The 18,389-nt window shown below is 44.3% G+C and overlaps 1 protein-coding gene across 2 annotated transcripts in view; it reads left to right on the forward strand.

Moving 5' to 3' along the window:
- The window catches only part of SEMA4F (ssemaphorin 4F), a 257,897-nt gene extending 248,090 nt beyond the window's left edge, over window positions 1-9,807 (forward strand). Inside the window, exons 12-14 of one of the 2 annotated variants that reach the window (XM_030190860.1) lie at window positions 3,943-4,100; window positions 4,236-4,291; window positions 8,221-9,807. In XM_030190860.1, coding sequence (XP_030046720.1) covers window positions 3,943-4,100; window positions 4,236-4,291; window positions 8,221-8,834 — 828 coding nt within the window. In that variant the 3' untranslated portion in view covers window positions 8,835-9,807. Of the gene's footprint in view, window positions 1-3,942; window positions 4,101-4,232; window positions 4,292-8,220 lie in introns of both variants that reach the window. The other variant, XM_030190861.1, reaches the window with a different exon arrangement.
- The last annotated feature ends 8,582 nt before the right edge of the window (window positions 9,808-18,389 follow it).

Below are 18,389 nucleotides of genomic sequence, written 5' to 3' on the forward strand. Positions count from 1 at the left end.
GGAGTTTCTCACTTCTCTTGATCTCAAAGAAGTGTACCTGCACATTCCAATTTGGGGCCCCCATCAGCAGTTCCTTTGGTTTGCGGTGCTGGGCCATCACTTCCAGTTTCGGGCTCTCCCCTTCGGCCTGGCTACGGCCCCAAGGACCTTCTCCAAGGTTATGGTAGTAGTGGCGGCCTTCCTCCGGAAGCAGGGGATTCGAGTTCACCCTTATCTGGACGACTGGCTGATCCGGGCCTCGTCTTATCAGGACAGCTTGGAAGCGACTTCCACAGTGGTCAGGTTGCTGCAGTCCTTGGGCTGGGTGATCAATTTCGAGAAGAGCTGTTTGTCACTTTCGCAGTGCCTAGAGTACTTTGGGGGTTCTGTTCGATACCCAGCAGGCTCGGGTCTTTTTGACCGAAGCGCGGTGCGCAAAGCTGGTGTCTCAAGTACGGTCCCTCCGGTTGGCCTCCAGCCCACAGGTTTGGGACTATGTACAGCTCCTGGGTTCCATGGCGGCGGCAATGGAGGTAGTCCCTTGGGCTTGAGCGCACATGCGTCTGTTGCAGCAGTCTGTGCTCTCCGGTTCGGAAGCCCGTTGGAGGCCGGACGGAGCCTGAGGTGATGGCTCTGTCCCCGGTCGCTGACTCAGGGCATGGCTTTTCCCTTTCTAGATTGGGAGGTGGTCACGACGGATGCCAGTCTGTCTGACTGGGGGGGCCCATTACAGGGGTCATATTGCTCAGGGTCTGTGGTCACTGCAGGAAGCTCGCTGGCCCATCAGTCTTCTGGAACTTCGGGCGGTTCATCTGGCTCTGAAGTCATTTGTTCCATTGCTGAAGGGGATGGCCATTTGGGTCTTCTCCAACAATGCGATGATGGTAGTTTATATCAACAAGCAAGGGGGGACCCGCAGCAACCGCCTGTCCTGGGAATCCGCCCTCTTGATGGGTTGGGCGGAGCAGCATCTGTCTTACCTCTCAGCAGCTCACATCGCCGGGGTTCTCAACGTGGAAGCCGACTTTCTCAGTCATCATGTGTTGGATCCCGGAGAGTGGGAGTTGTCGGCCGCGGCGTTCCAACTGGTGGTATGGGTTGGGGTCTTCCTTGCCTAGATCTGATGGCCATGAAGGGCAATGCCAAGGTGCCACAGTTCTTCAGTCGTCGCAGGGAGCAGATTTTGCTGGTCTGGATGCCCTACTTCAACCATGGCCAATAGAGGACCTCTTGTACGTCTTCCCTCCTTGGCCGATGCTGGGTCGCCTGCTGAGAAGAATAGAGTCTCATCACGGCAGGGTGATTCTGGTGGCTCCGGACTGGCCCAGGCATCCTTGGTATGCCAACCTCATCAGATTCTTGGCCAGCCGCTGTGGTTTCTGCAGAACAGGGGTCTTCGGCAGGGATCGGTGGACATGGAGGATTCCTCCCCCTTTGGTCTTGCGGCCTGGCCCTTGAGATGTCTCATCTGAGGAAAAAGGGTTATTAGTATTAGGTTATTGCTGTCCTGCTCCAGGTCCTCAAGCGGTCTACTTCGTCGGCCTATGCCCACATCAGGCGTCTTTTTGAAGGTTGGTGTGCGGAGAGGGGTTTGGATCCCTTTAAGGCCTCGGTGAGTAGTATCCTTGATTTTCTAAAGCAGGGGGGTGCACAAGGGTTTAGCGCTAGGGTCCGTGAAGGTCCAGGTGGCGGCCTTAGCCTGCTACCGAGGGCAGTTGCGTGATTCATCTTTGGCGGCTCACCCAGATGTGGTTCGTTTTCTGAAAGGGGTGAGTCTTCTTTGGCCGCCCTTCCGGGCTCCCTGTCCTGATTGGGACCTCAATCTAGTTCTTGGGGCGCTGCAGCATCCCCCTTTTAAACCTCTTTGTCAGGCTTCCATGAAGGATCTTACTCTGAAAGCAGTGTTTTTGGTAGCCGTTGCTTCGGCCCGTTGTGTTTCTGAGCTCCAGGCGCTGTCTTGCAGGGACCCTTTTCTCCGTTTTTTGGAGGAGGGATTTCTCTACGGACGGTGCCGTCCTTTCTGCCCAAAGTGGTCTCTGAATTTCATCTCAATTAGTGGAGCTTCCTTCCTTTCGTCGGCAGGATGTGGGGAGCCAGTATGCATTGTTACGGCTTCTGGATGTTTGACTGGCTCTCATCCGTTATCTGGAAGTGACTAACGAGTTTCGTCGCTCGGATAGATTGTTTTGTTTTGTTTGGGAAACAGAAATTGGGTCTTATGGCTTCTAAGGCCTCGATTGCCTGATGGTTGAAAGAGGTGGTATCATTGGCCTACCTCCTGGAAGGGAAGTCTTTGCCTCTGGGTTTGAAGGCCCATTTGACTAGGCGTGTGGCAACGTCGTGGGCGGAGACGTCTTTGTCATCTCCAGTGGATATTTGCAGAGCAGCGACATGGTCGTCGTTGCATTCTTTCAGCAAACATTATAGGGTGGATGTTGCTGCGAGTGCAGATGCGTCCTTTGGGACAGCGGTTTTAAGGGCAGCATGGCCTTTATTTCACCCTCACAGGGATTGCTTTTGAACATCCCACTTGTCCTGGAATAGTGGGCCTAGAACATAATGGAAGGAGAAATTAGGTCTTACCTGATAATTTTCTTTCCATTAGTTCTTCACACTATTCCAGGGGCCCTCCCAGTTTTTTGGGCTGCTGACTGCCCTGCTCGCTATTTGGATCCTGTCGTCGGAGTTTTTATCTTGTTGCCTTGGTTGTTGGTTGGTTGCTGTTCATGCATTTATGTTAGTTTTTTCTGCTGGCTTGTGTACGATACTGAGGAACTGGGCGGCTAGCATGTGGCTAGGTAGTAGGGCTCAGTTCTGGATTTTCTATCTTCACCTGCTGGTCGATGGACATAACTACCCACTTGTCCTGGAATAGTGTGAAGAACTAATGGAAAGAAAATTAACAGGGAAGACCTAATTTCTCGTTTCTGCCTAATTCTGCTCTTTTATTTCCTCCCAAACTTCTCCCAAGCTGCAACTTTACAAATTGAGGGCACTATTCTGCATTTTATTCCATACATCCTCCTATGGGCTGGGGCCTTCCCCCAGCCAGGGACCTCCCAGTGACTTTCTACCAGGCTTACCCTTTTCAATAATTCCCAACCTAACCAGGGTTACACATAGGGGTTTGTAGGACCACAGTTGCAGAGAGGTAAGCTCCTGAATGAGGTGTGGGTGCTAGAGCACAATTTGAATGCAAATTGTTAGGGACAAATTGTTTGTCCCCCATTTTTTTGGTAGCTCCAGACCAGCACTATTTGAGAAGCTTTCAATTTCAATATTCTGTTGGAGAGTGGGATATTTTTCAAAGTGAGGTGTGGTCAGTAGATATGGTTTAGTGTAGTAACATCCACCCAGAATGGCTGAACAAATCTTGGATGCTGTGTTGCCATGGCAACCAAAACTTTCACCCTGTCATGCAAGATTTTCTTGCCCTTCTACAGCTATTGTTGCTGCAGTCCCCAGTTTTTCTTTCTTGGCAATACTTGGCTCTCATTGAGTTTTGGGCCACATTGTGGCAATGCCCATGTTGATCTCATGAGAACATGAGGTCAATGTGAGTTTTTCGGTACCACATGGCTAAAGTCACCGATAACCATGTGGAACCTGAACCATGAAGAAAATACTGTTCTGGGAACTGTTGCAGGAGCACAGCCAGCATGGTGAGAGGAGTGACTGGGGCTTGCTATCCCTGATTTGATGAGATGGCTGGTGAGCTAGGGGTGAGCAAGATGTAAATGCTAGAGCAGTAGTGAGCCTCATAATAAAAAAAATTACTAAACTTTCATTAATTTAAAAAGATGATAGTGTAGAAGGCTGAGGAGGTGAATTGCATGGTTAAGAAGGAGTAACTCTTCCTGCATGAGTGTTGTCACTACTGAGGGCAAATTTTAGAATTCTAGGTCCTTTATGAGAGACAGGTGGGGTAAGATGTTCGCTGACTTTTTCCACACTTTTCTCTAGAACTGGATTTTTGCTGGCTCCCCTTCTGAAGTAACCCAAGTGAACATGAGTAACTGTGAGAGACACAGGAGCTGTGAGCAGTGTATCCTTGCTCGGGATCCCTCATGTGCCTGGAGTGTGACACAGAGTGCCTGCATAGAGCATCGTGAAGAACCTGGGTAAGGAGGAGGCAAAGGAAAAATTGGTAGTTGAGCAGAGGTGGAAGGATAGAAAATTGGGCACAAACGCCTGAGTTCTTTCCTCCCAACTCCGCTTCTCAGAACAGTTCTCCTAATCTCTGTTGCCTCTTTCAGATTACTCCAAGATATTGAAGATGGAAATGCCTTGGGTCTATGCATCGATGTAGAAGGTAGGGACTTTTATGCTCAGCAGTTTGATTGTATCCTCCGCAGAAATGCCGGTAGTACATATGAATTTTCTATATGGTGGGCATTTTGGGTATGGGGCTGTGAAGACAGCTGTCTGTGCTTTAAAGTCAAATTTGGGAGCGGAGGAGGAAGAGAAGGCATGCTGTGGCTGGAATATATAGAAGGTTTTACATGTAAAATTCTTGGTGCAGAAAGTCAAGTTGCTGCTGTTTGGGTGAAGTGGTGTGGTAGTTGTGTTTAGTCCAATTTTAAAGGTAATAAATAGAAACAAAACAAAGAAAATTTGATACCTTTTTATTGGACTAACTTAATACATTTTTGGTTAGCTTTTGAAGGCAATACCTTCTTCTTCAAGTCAGAACCAAGTAAATGATGGCAAATATCAAAATATATGTGAAATATAAAAACATTCCCACAAATAGTCTCATGGGGAAAGGTAGGATTGCAAGGAGGAGAAACAGGGAGAGATGGATGAGTGATCAGACGGTGACAAAGCAGTATAATTTTATGGTTCATAAGGTGATAGGAAACCCAGATCTTTAAGTCCAGTCTGGTGGGTGTCAAAATATTTCATTATAACTTCAAAGGTTTTATGCTCCAGGATGGTTTTGAACTTTCCTTTTAGTATTCTCACCACACTCATTCATGCAATGCTTTGATCTAGTACTGTGGTATTTAATGTGGAGCCGATGCAAATTGAGCCTTGGTGTCATTGTAGACAATACCCTGAAATCTTCTGTCCAGTGTGTGGCAGTGGCCAAAAAAAGCAAACAGGATGCTAGGAATTATTAGGAGAGGGATGCAAAATAAGGCCAAAAATGCCTCTGTATCGCTCCATGGTGTGACCTAACCTTGAGTATTATGTTTAATTCTGGTTGCCATATCTCATAAAAGATATAGTGGAATTAGAAAAGGTTGAAAGAAGCACGACCAAAATGATAGAGAGGATGGAACTGCTCCCATATGAGGAAAGGCTAAAGAGGTTGGTGCTCTTCAGCTTGGAAAAGACGGCTGAGGGGAGATACGATTGAGGTCTACAAAATCCCGAGTGGTGTGGAACAGGTGGAGGTAAATTGGGGTTTTTTTTTCACTCATTCAAAAAGTACAAAGACCAGGGGACACTCAATGAAATTGCATGGAAATACTTTTAAAACAAATAGGAGGAAATATTATTTCACTCAAAAAATATTTAAGCTCTGCAACTTGTTGCCATAGGATGTGGTAACGGCAGTTAGCGGATCTGGGTTTAAAAATGGTTTGGACGAGTTCCTGGAGGAAAAGTCCATAGTCTGTTATTGAGATGGACATGGAGGAAGCCACTGCTTGCTCTGGGATTGGTAGCATGGAATGGTTCTATTAGGTTTCTGTCAGGTACTTGAGACCCGGATTGGCCACTGCTGGAAGCAGGATATTGACTAGATGGACCATTAGTCTGACACAGTATGGCTATTCTTATGTCTTAAGCATTTGGCCTCTCTCTCCAACATAGCATTCTTCACATTTTTATGTTGAATAATATACACTACTTTTGAAAATGAGCATGTGTAGGATCCCCTTATGTTTTTCCCATATGAGTGACATGTAATAAACCAAATACGTGAATAATGAGATGTAAGCATATCCAAAAGTATTGTACATAAAATCATAATAAATGGGGTGTCCGACATTAGAATAAAAATAACAATATAAAACGTTCTTCCACCTTTAAATAATAATAACAGACATCTTGAAAGGCTGTTAAAAGAAGATTACAAAAACAAAAAGGCCAGACTGTTCATAAAAGGAATTAAGTTTGCACTCTTTCCAGATTCTGTGCACATGCACGGTGGTTTACACATACATGCACTATTGGGAAAGAATGTGCACTATTAACGACATTGCTCCCCTGACAACATGATGGAAAAAAAGAAACCAAGAACATTCCCTAAAACATGGGAAACATGAAACATTTTTTGGCTGCACAGTCCTAGCAAAGAGCAGCTACATTCAAAACAAAATAGTAGATCACAGCCACACATAGATCCATCAGTACATACTTTCACCTGCAGGGAGGTAGGTTCTTATAAAATTTTCCCAGGGTATAAGTTTTGTGTAGAAAGCTTTATCTGCACATGCTGTACTGTTACCCAAAATTAGTGGAGGCATTGCTTGAGATGGAGTTATGAATTATGCTTGTACTTTATAAAATGCGTGTAGTCACTTAAGTTTGACCAATAGATTTGCATTAGGATTAAAGTAAGTATAATTATGCTAATTACTTCTCAGAGGGTATTTTATAAAGGCAAACAGGTGCATGTTTCCTTTATAAACTTTTCCACCCTATGGGCTAGGTGACCTGTTTATACAGTTACTCTATTTGTCTGTGTGTATGTATGAACACGATGTCAGGGGGGAAAAACGGAACCCCCAACATTTTTCCAAATAACGCAAAAACTTTCTACTGCAGCAGAAACTTCTGCCTGAAATTTGAGACCCTTCTGAGTACCTTAATTTTCAACAGGATGGAGCTCCAGCACATCAAACTCACAAAACAGTTGAGCTCTTAATTAATGAGACCCCAGAATTCATTGAGCCCACAGTTCAGTGGCGTCAAAGACATTATGAATGTGTCAAGGTTGAAGGAGGAGGCTTTGAACACATGAATTAACTAAGAAAAATCCCCCATTATACTAATATATTTTCAAAGGTCATACTAAATGTTAAACAACTGAAAAGTATTTGAAACTATGTAAGGGATCCCTTTTATTCCGGACACCATATATGCACAAACAGAAACATACAAAGAACTTAAGATGTAAAAGTAGCCATTCAATTATGTATTTTTACAACATTGTTCTGGGAAAGGTGATGTTGGAGTGATCATGACTGAGTTCATTTATCTACATTTCAGGAAATGAATATGTGGGAGAGGGGGAGGGGGTGAAGGGAGGGCATAAAGCTGAAGATACTCCTAGAGTGCCTAATAGCCTTGCACCAGCCTTCTGTAAGAGGGCAGGACAACTATTATTCAGGATTACTTTGGGTTACCATATTTGCCTTGACAAAAAAAAGAGGACACCAATAACCACGCCCCCTCTTCACCCCACCATTCCTCTGTCACGCTCCCTCCCCTCCACACCCCACCATACCCTTTGCCGCACCCCCATGCCACTTAGCAGGGCTGTGGCATTTACTGCCTTGATTCTGTGCTGAATGTTGTGTATGCGACAGACTCAGGTTTGCTCAAGGAGCATTCACAGACCCTTTGAGAGGGCGTCTCTGCTGTTGCTCAGTAGTGACTGTCACCTAGAGACCAGCCTTACGATAGGCATATAGCTGTTTTCCAGGGGGAGCTGTTCTGTGTGGTCAACGGCCAAAATCATTGCTCTGATAACTGCATTAATACTTGAGGGGATGTAAAATGGGACAAAAACAGTGCATGTGGTTATGAATGAATGGTTGTAGTAACACACTGACCCAGGGTGGAAAACCACAGTCCTTGAAGTCCAAAACCCAGCCAGGTGTTCAAGATTTCCACAATGAATATTAATGAGATTGATTTTCATGTACTGCTTCCATTGTATGCAAATAGATCTCATGCATATTCATTGTGGAAATCCTGAAAACCTGACTGGACCGTGTCCCTCAGACTCTCATTGTCCACCCCTGCTGTGTGTGACCCATTAGAAGCAGGTTTTGATTTGAGCTAGAAGTAAGAGAAACCTGCTGAGCCAAAACACAAAGCTGTGTGAAACTCTTACCAGTGGTGAACAGAGTGATTTGATTGTTTGTGTAGAATCCTGTGTTTGTCCCTTAATAAAAGATCGAGAACACCACCTTGTGAAGGTTTGTTTAGCAATTCATTCTTCTGTTGTTTTTTTGGCTTGTCCAGTATAATGTCCTAATGCTTTGCTTTCCTCGTTTCTTACAGTTGAACCAGATATGATGGAAATGCCGGTAATGTTAGGAGCTCGGGTAGTGCTACCCTGCATACCCCTGTCTTCTTGGTACTCCTGTAAATGGACAAAGCCTTCAACCGAGAGCTCTGATTACGTTTGGCGCAGGGATGGGCTAGAGTTCACAGTGACGGAGCAAAACTTGGGACACTATAAATGCCACTGCACAGAGAATGGAATTGGGGGCTTGGTGGCTGCCTACAGCGTGGTGGGAAGCAGTGGTACTACCAGCTCCCAAACAGCAGCTCCTCGCACTTACACCATCTTGACAAGCATCCTCCTCTTTTTGTTTGGTTTCTTGAGTGGTGGGGTCCTTTACTACATCTGTGAACGGAGGCTGGAGCGAAGAAACCTGATAAACAAGGCCAAGAGTGGGCTGGACCTAATACAGTCGAATACCACCAGTTGCAGCCATGAGCCTCATACTCCTAGTTCTCCGGAAGATGAGCGCCACCCATTGGCTGCGGACAAGAAAAATGGGGGTCTTAATGGCTTCTCCCATTATTACATCTCAGATTATGATAAGGATCAAGCTAGGATCATCTTCCCAGGAGCTCCAATTGCCAAATGTGATGAGACCTCCATCTAGCTGCTATGGCTGGCTCAGTCATGTTTGTTACCTCAGCCTCTGCTCTTCATTTAGTCACATTTTTCTTTAGAGGCCCACATGCTGTATAAGGTCTTCTGCTGCCTGAGCATTTAAGATCATTTTTCGACTTTTGGTTGAGCCCTGGAAGAGGCAAGTCCTATCTGCTCCCTCCCCCCAACCCCCCAGGAGAATGGTTGTCTTATACAAGCTTCACATTTGAAGTAACTGAGAAATAAATGAGGATTTACTCATTTGACCAGTCTTATGTTCTGTCGATCTGGAGGTTTCAGATTTTTTTTTTTTTTTTTTTGCAAGAATAAAGAAATGTTTCTCTTATTGAAATGATTAACAGGTTAAAGAAAAAGAAAACTTAGCTCTGTTCGCTTCATCCCATTGTTTGCAAATAAGCTTTGTTTATTAAAGCCAACACAGCAGCATCTTATCTACACCAGTCTCAGGTGGCATCATGTGCCAGCCATTATGATCTCCATGTTTCTGTTAGAGACCTCATGAGAACTGGCATTTTGAAAAATAATAATAATAATGGGGTAGCCACTTATCCGCCCCTAATGTTGATATGAAGGAGAGTTTCTTGACATTTCAGAGCTCGGATTCTTGGGTTTACTTCTTCAACCTCCCATTGTCTCTACAATATATTTGGTTAGGTTGACAGAACTGTATGAGTACATGTTGGATATTTGTACTGATGTACTTTTCTCAATCTTCCCTGGGTCTTTCCTGAGATTGCAACTCATGGTAGCCCTACCAAAGATGGTTGAGTGCAGTCTCTATGCTTCCAGAAGCTAATAGCAACAGCAAGTATATGTACTTCATATCTTCCAGCTTAGATGTCATCTTGTTTTGAACGTTCTGATGGACCCCCTTTGAAGAACATCCGTCAGCCTTCTAATAGCTGAACATGGTTCTACCTACTGTAAAGGAGCCTCTCTTCTTACTGAATGAGGGTAGAGTGGAAAAAAAAAAGATCAATTGGCCATAACAGATTTGGGGGTGGGGGGAGTAGCTGGGTGGTGATATGTAGTAAGAGAGCCCCTGTATTTCATTACTGATCAGCATAGGAAGTCCAGGTTTGATCTGTTATGACAGCAGACAAAGTCTCTTCAGGAGTAGAAGTGCCTTCTCTCTCTCACTTGGAGGAGTGCATGAAAGGACCTAGTAATTGGGAATGGAAAATGCTCCTTTATCTTGTTGTGAAAGTTACACCATAAGGTGATAATACATCCAAGGAACATTCCATCTGCTGCTCTTTATTAGACCCTCAAGGAAAGGACTGGGGAATCCATTTCAAAACAACTGCAGGCCCATAAAAGATAGTAAGGTGTGGCAGCTATAATGAACCACAAAGCAGGATGACCCTTTAACCTCTGGAGAATGTTTCCTGTCTCCTGACTTTACTCCCATCCTCTTCGCTTCAGATGGGGAACAAATGTTTCCTTCCTGCTGCCATTCCTAAACTCTTCCCACAGTGTCTTACAGCATGGGAAAAGTGAAACCAGATTCAGTGCTCTTGTATCCTACTGAGTTTTTATAATATGTTCGATACTTGTGTTTTGTCAGTTAGTTAGTGATTTGGTTCATTTCAAGGTGTGTATATTATGAACATGTGTATGTATAGATAATATTATATGTATATAGTGTGTATATGAGGTTTTTCAGTCTGAACTTTGGCTTTTGACTGCTGATAAGTTGGGTTGGGAGAGGAGCGTAATCAGAGCTACGGAGACTCCGGCTTGGGATCTTAATAATAAATGCAGGTGCGGTGCATGAGTAGGACATATGAGAGAAAGTGGTGCAAGATGACCCTTGAGCACTATCTCTGTTAATACTGAGTGGGAGTGACCTGGATGAAACACCCACTGTGGCAACTAACGTACACATAGTCTCACTAGCAACATATGTTCATAGGAGCCAATTTTTCTAAATTATTGGGAGTGCTAAGCCCAATGGAAATAAACCCTCCCTGGACATATAAAAAGAATTTTCTCCATATTGGGGGTGCTCAAGCACCCACAGAGCCACCTCCTGTGCATATATATGTTTCCAGCATACCCTGGAAAAACCCCTGTCAGGGAGACACCAAATTATGATGGTAGACAATCGCAGATCCTTTATTACCCTTACCTTGAAGAATGCTGCCCTCCATCTTCAACTACAATCAACACGTCCTGTTTAAAACTGTTGCATGCATCCTAACCATTCCAGATATAAGATCTTTGTACAGTTTCCTTAAAGTTGTTATATCTCTTAATTGCCATTTTACTAAAGTTGACTGTTAGTCTTTCCCCCTTGTACAGGAAAAACCTTTATAAAACTTTTAGAAGTTGCATTCTATGAAAGGGCATCTGTTCTATTAAGAGAAAGTAGGCACCTACTTTTCTTTATCGAATATTAGCGTAAAGTAAATACACGCCAACATTTTAGGCGTGAGCACTTAGCACCAGCCATAGAGCCGGTGTAAATGCTAACCCTTAGATTGTGCAAGTGCGCATGTGATTATAGCATTTTATAATCTATACATGTGCGTGGCCTGTCCGTGTGAATGCCCATCATCAAAAATACACACCATTGAATATTGGTGCATACTTACAGATTAGCACATAGTCCGAAATGGCTCATTTACATGAATATATATTTACATACACATGTATATGACTAGAATACTGGCATTTCTGTACTTGATGCCTAATTCTAGGAGGGTCCTTCTAGATTTTACGTCCTTGGTGCCATCAGTAGGAATTTGTTCGTGTAGTGCCAAAACTATACCTTTGTTCCAGGCATAATGTTGTAAACAAAGCAGATTGTTCATTTTGATTTCAAGCAATATGATTGGCTGATGCATAAGGAAATTCACCGAAGCATTCCATTTCACTAATGTCCCAACGTTTGTGTTGGTGGCTTTTGGGAAAATATTAAGCATGAAAAGACCCTAAAAAATTGCACTGCTTTCAAAATTTTTATTCTACATTACCCTGTTTTAATACGTAAAAATTCACATGGTCCCAGATGATTATTAAAATAAGACCTCCATTTCCCTGCTCCCTAATCCACTTCCTCCTCATCCCACTTATTCAAAGCAGGAAGGCAGTGGCAGCAGTCGGCACAGTACCCTGTGTGTCGGTGTGAGCTCAGACTCCAGTAATCTGTTTGGGTTTCGCTAGTTTTTAACAGGAAGCCCACACAGGAGGAAGAAACAGGGTCTGTTAATGTCCATTCTCTCACATGCCCCACTCTGATAGCTGCTACTAGGCCTCAGTCACAGAGGTTCAGAGAAGAGCAACCCTGTTTCTGTGACCCCCATCTACTGATATGACCCTCAGTTGGGGCCTCAGTTGGGAACCACTGCTGTAATAGCAATAGTGTTGTTCAAATAGTGCATTTACTGCCAGTAAGTAAGAATTTATAAACATTATGGCATCTTTATTTCATGAATCCCATTTCCTTAGACACAATAGCGTCAATATTCAAAGCAATTTAACAGGCCAGAAACTGTTCCTGGCCTATTAAATTGCCTGTTCGGAGGTAACCACTAATTTTCAGCAGCACTTAACCAGTTAGTGCTGCTGAAAATAACAGTGCTGAACTGAAAACAAGCTATTTGGGAGGCAGTGACGTGCGGCTCTCGGCTCCACTGGCTCCTTGCTCCCTCTGTCCCGGAACGGGAAGTAACCTGTTCCGGGGCAGAGGGAGCAGGGAAACAACGGAGCCGACAGGCACGCGGCTGCTCTCTGCACCCCTCCAGCGGCGTGCACCCGTGGCAGACCGCCCCCACCGCCCTGCCCTTGGTACGCCGCTGTTGGGAGGCGTTCTGGGAGCGGAGTCAGCACTTGGATGGTTAAGTGATGATATTCAGCACTGAACCAGCCAAGGTACTCCATAACTAGGACTGCATAAAAGTCACCCCTATCTTTGGGGGCCCTTTTACGAAGGTGCGCTAAAAGTGGCCCACTCTACCTTTAGCACGTGGGTTTCTCACGCACTGTGGCCACATTTAGCGCTTCAGTAAAATGGCCGTGTTTGTGGGGTTTTTTTTTGTAATGGCCATGTTCTGATTTCCCCATTAGCACATGGCCATTACCACAGGACCCCTTACTGCCACCTATTTAGGAGGTGGTAAGGGCTCCCGCACTGTTACTGCGCTAATTGAGTAGCGCACGGTAATGTGGCCACTGTACCCGATTAACGCAGGTATGCATACTCTTTGTCCACTGGCACGCCTCCCAAGCTGAAAAATAAAAAAATGTATAAGCTTCAATGAGGGATTAGTGCATGCTAAGCCGACCACTACTGCGGGACGCCTCAGCACATCCCACTGTATTGCACTTTTAGTGCGCAGTAGGCCCATATTAGGCCTACAGTGCCTTAGTAAAAGGGTCTCGTTATGCAGTGCCCCATAGCCAGTTAAGTGATGAATATCGCACTTCACAGGCTATACATTATCTGGCTCCACAAACCTGGAAATTCAACACTGGTGCCCGGACCTGGCCCAGCGTTGAATTTCTGGGTTTAACACTGGCAGAGGTCAGCAAAACACTGATTGTCGCCTGCTGAATATCGAGCCTAACATTCTTGAGTGACACAGGACCACTAGGGCCATGGCCCAACCAATATTTTCACTAACATAGTAACATCAATTAGCTTGGGGGCAAGGCCAGAGGGTTTTTTTTGTTTTGTTTTTTAGTTGGCCCCTGCAACCAAAAAGGGGTTCTGCTGCCCCTGGATCAGTCTCTCGTCAACAGGATCCTATTTGGCCTTTAAAGCTGTAAGGATATTTCCTTTCAGGCTGTCTTTCAGCAGTGTTCTGTGATCGTCCAGGGTTTCTGTGCTTTTTACCCTCCCTACCTGGAGTTCAAATGCATCGCCTCTGTAGCATGCCTGAGCCCTACCAGACTCTTTGAAGGAGAGAGACTTAAAACTCTGGTTTGCATATGGGGACTTTGTGGGGACTTGCTAGCATCCATCCAATTTTTTAGTGTTCTTTTTAGCATGCTATCATGATTAAGTTCTTTTCAATCATATGTCACGGTGACTTTATCTGTTGGTCTGCTTGCCTGATTTTTACTTCAAATGCACGTTTTTCTGCCTTGGAATGCTTATTTAGAAGCCGCAGTGTGCATTATTAAGGTCATGTTTCAATTTCAGCAGAAATAGCCAGTCTCTCACTGATTCAGTGTCTCATAAGCATTGCTGTTACCTTTCATTTTTCTCTGCATTATGTATATATGTATACTGAAAAAGCAGAGACCTGGATCTGATGGCTGGTGTTTCATCTTTTTAATCCTGGTAATACCAAAGCATGCTAGAAGGTTGCGCTTTCAAGCTCCACAGAGACCTGCCGAGCATTAGGAAAATCAAAGGTTGAGGTATTTGGCACAGGGAGGAGGACGTTAGAAATGTTTCAGATATTGTGTTTCTATAATTTAAAACAATCCTACCTAGACTTGTATCTTATTGCATCTCTTCTTTTCTTGTACACCTTGCACATGTTTTTTCCCTATATGGGTTGGAAATATCCACAATGGAGCAAATGTCTTGAGTTTTGATCAAGCATGTTTTGATTTGATATTCATGTGTGTAGTTCTAAGTTCTTTAAATGGTAATTTCTTATTTTGTGATTGTTTTATAATATTTTTTTAAATAAATTCTGTAATTTTTGTGGAACAGTTGATCTTTGTCTTGCAGTGAATGAATCTTCTACAGCTGACGATTTTGGGTTACAACAACAGCAGTCATGGGATTTACATTTTACTATCAGAGTCACAGTACCATTTATGTCACACCTCATCTCTCGTCTCTTGATCAGATGGTTATATTTTATACAAGTGACTGGGCAGAGGTTTTATAGCAAACTATTTTCTAGCGTTGCTGTGACAGTCCTGGTGCTGGGTTTGGCTTTATATTATGTAGCACATATACCTACTAGGGTACACTATATTTTTCTCCAGAGTACCAACTCAACAATTAACTCAATAAAGTACTCAAGATATCAGTACTTCTTATTAACGTTTATTTATTTACCTTCTTCTGCTCTTTTTTTTCTTTATTAGATAATGTTCCATCCATGACTGCTGTATCCACAAATTTAGTTATTAATTTTCTTAATGACTCAGTTGGATCATAGTCTATTTCCCTATAATGCTCTTCCTGCTGGAGTTGCCGAAGGTAAATAAAAGTTAATAAGACGTACTGATATCTTGAGTACTTTATTGAGTTAATTGTTTAGATTATGTAGCACAGGCAAGCTGAGTTGCTGTAAGAATCACCTAGGTAAATGCCCATAGGTGTCCTGTGCACACTAATTGTGCCTATTTTGGCCTCCTGGAGAGATCTTCAATCCTGGCCCATGATGAATACAGTTTCACACACAGGAAAAATGCTCTGGCCTCAGAGTCTTCACCAGATCAGCTGATTTCCTGGAGGCATCTTTTGCTATCCTCAGAAATTAACTCCCTGCTTTATATATACCTCTAACCTTACCAAGGAAGATTCTCAGGTTCTCCCTGTCCTCTTCTTAGTATTTTGAGTGCTGGGATAGACCAAAATCCACCCCCCACCCCCAGAAAGTAGCACCAGACAAGAGGCTGTAATGTGCAACATAGTATTTACTGAAGAACAGAAGAATCATTCCAACCTTCCAGGTTTTCTCTCTTGCAGAATACATTTCTCACCAATAAAGGTTACATCCAGACTGCATAGAAACTTATCCATCTTCCCTCCCAGGGTTACAGTTTCAAACTATGAAAAAGAAGGACAGATTTTAAGGAACAAGAGCATCTGCTTGCTTGCTTCCTTCTCTCTCTCTCTCTCTCTCTGTCCCCCAACTCAAGCTGTTCCCTATTATATGTCAGCAGCAGGATGGTTTGCAGCCCCACCCCTTCCTGCAGTTGCTAGGAAAGTTGAGCCCCCTGATTCACCTGCCCTCTCTCCCTGCCCCTTCCATCCACTGTCTGCCCTCTCTCTCTCTCCCTTCCATCCACTGTCTGCCCTCTCTCTCCCTTCCTTCCAAATCTGCCCTCTCTCTCTCTCTCCCTTCCATCCACTGTCTGCCCTTTCTATCCCTTCCATCCACCGTCTGCCCTCCCTCGCCCATCCATTTAGGGTCTGCCCTCCCTCTTGCTCCCCCTTCCATCCAGGATCTGTCCCTTCTCTCTCTGCCCTCTCGTTTCAGCCCCACTATCCCACCAGTCCCGAGCTTCAGCCCCAGCCACTTCTCCCTGTCTCCTCTTCAGCCCCAGCCACTTCTCCCTGTCTCCTCTTCAGCCCCCAGTTCCAGTCCCCTTCATCCACATGCCTTGCTTAGGGCCCCCCTTTTCAGCCCCAGACCCATTCCTCGTGCCCCAGGCATGGCCCCATTCTCCCTCCTGCTCCCTTCTCAGACCCCATTTCCAGCTCCAGTCCCCTTCTCCCATCTGAGTTTCCTCCCTCCCCGACCCAGTTCCCACCTGCCTACCAGCTCCGTCATCGGACCCTCTTCTGCACCCAGTCGTAAAAAAAATCTGTGAAGCGCCTCGCATCTGCTCTGCTGTAAAAGAAGCAAATCGCCTCGTCACGTCGGCCCTTCCCTCACTATGTCCCGCCCTCGCAGAAATAGGAAGTTACATCAGAGGGCGGGACACAGTGAGGGAAGGGCCGACGCGACTATTTGCTTCTTTTACAGCAGAGCAGACGCGAGGCGCTTCACAGATTTTTTTAAAAGGCTGGGTGCCAGCCGGGTGGCAGGAGAAGAGGGTCGTCTGTCGATGGAGCTGGTAGTAGGCAGGTGGGGACTGCGGTGCCAGCGGACCGCCCCTACCGCCCCGCCCTTCGTACGCCACTGAGTAGTTGAGACTGGGAGCAGTGCAATATCTTTTTGGTTGGCGGGGCCAAACAAACCAATCTCCAGTCCCACCCCCAAGTTCTCTAGTTGGTGGTGGGTTTGTTGCGCAAAATATTGGTAGGGGCCATGGCCCCAGTACCCACCCAATTCTGCTTCCTATGGTTGAGACTGTTTATCTGGCCTGAATGTGTCTTGAATATGTTACAGCAAATGGCCATTTCTCCCCTTTCTTCCTCCATCCTGGTCCCTCCTATCATCCTTTTCATTACTGCAGGCTGTCCTCAGAAGTCTGTTTTACAAAAGTCTCTTTTTAATAACCTCTTTCTTTACTCCTTTTCCAGTTCTCTTTTTTTCAGTCTGTCTTTCATCTCTTCCCTCCCCCCACACATTTTAGTGATTTGTACAAGAATATAAATCTAGCCAAAAATAACAATATACAATATTTTTTATCTTATGTGAGACGCTCAGTTCTGTGAAGCAGGAAAAATAACAGGAAAGAATTTGGATTTCCAGTTCCTTGGCAGGAAAAGGCTCTTTACAGGGACAAGGCAGCACAGAGTATGGCAGGGTTCTGCAATCATAAAACCAGGAAAAGGATTTGGTCCTGTGGAGCAGAGCTCACCTTAAAGTTTGAGTTGCTGGAAGAAGGTCAATAAAAATTTCAGGGGAAGGAAGGAAAATGCAAAATCAAATTATAGAAGAAGTCGAAATGACGCTTTATGACTGTGAAAGCATCAACATAATTACTTAAAAATAATCTGATAAAATAATCAGATGAATTCAGTCCATCTAGATAGGTGGACATAAAATATTTGAGCCTATGAGGTCTTGATCTTAACTTAGAAAATCACTTTTCTAATTTATACATTTTGCAATAATTCCAATATCCCTGAAGGTGACTGTGCAAATGTACAAGGCCAGTGATGGAAGGAATGAGTGGGGATACAAAGGGAGATGTACAATGTGAGAGGGAGCAGCAAGATGCAAGGACAGATGAAGAAAATAATCTTAAATTTGATGTGGGAAAGGCAAGAGAAAAATAATACGCCTTTATTTGAGATTTGAACTTAGCAAGAGAGGTTTCCATCCTGAGGAGTAGCCTAATGGTTAGTGCGGCATGCTTTGATCTGGTGAACTGGGTTTGATTCCCACTGCAGCTCCTTGTGACCTTGGGCAAGTCACTTAACCCGACATTGCCCCAGATACAAAAACTTAGATTGTGAGTCCTCTAGGGAGAGTGAAAGTACCTGCTTATAATGTGTGCAGCGCTGCGTATGTCTAGTAGTGCTATAGAAATGAATTAGTAATAGGTAGAGGGGAAAACTATTCCAGAGGGATAGGTGAGGAAAATCCACCTGGGTGGATGGACAGCAGAATCCCACAAAATCAATAGAGTATCAGGGGAAAGTGGAAAATGGACCAATGACTTAAGAGACTGGGACAGCTGGATCATATATAGGAAATATTTTATTTCCAATGGCCCTTATTGTCCCTTTACAACACCAATATGTATTCTTGTATTATCAAGATTTTTATTATTTTTATCATTGATACATACTTTACATATAATAATTTTTTATTCTGTTTCTATATGTCTTTTGACATTTGACATTGTACATATTGATATTATACACCTTTAAGCTCTTTGGTTTTATGTTCAAGTCCATTATATGTTTAATCTATATTTTTACATTATAATTGTTCTTATATTTACATTATGT

The sequence above is a fragment of the Microcaecilia unicolor genome, chromosome 2 (genome assembly GCF_901765095.1).
Source record: "Microcaecilia unicolor chromosome 2, aMicUni1.1, whole genome shotgun sequence".
In the NCBI taxonomy this organism is placed as follows: Eukaryota; Metazoa; Chordata; class Amphibia; order Gymnophiona; family Siphonopidae; genus Microcaecilia; species Microcaecilia unicolor.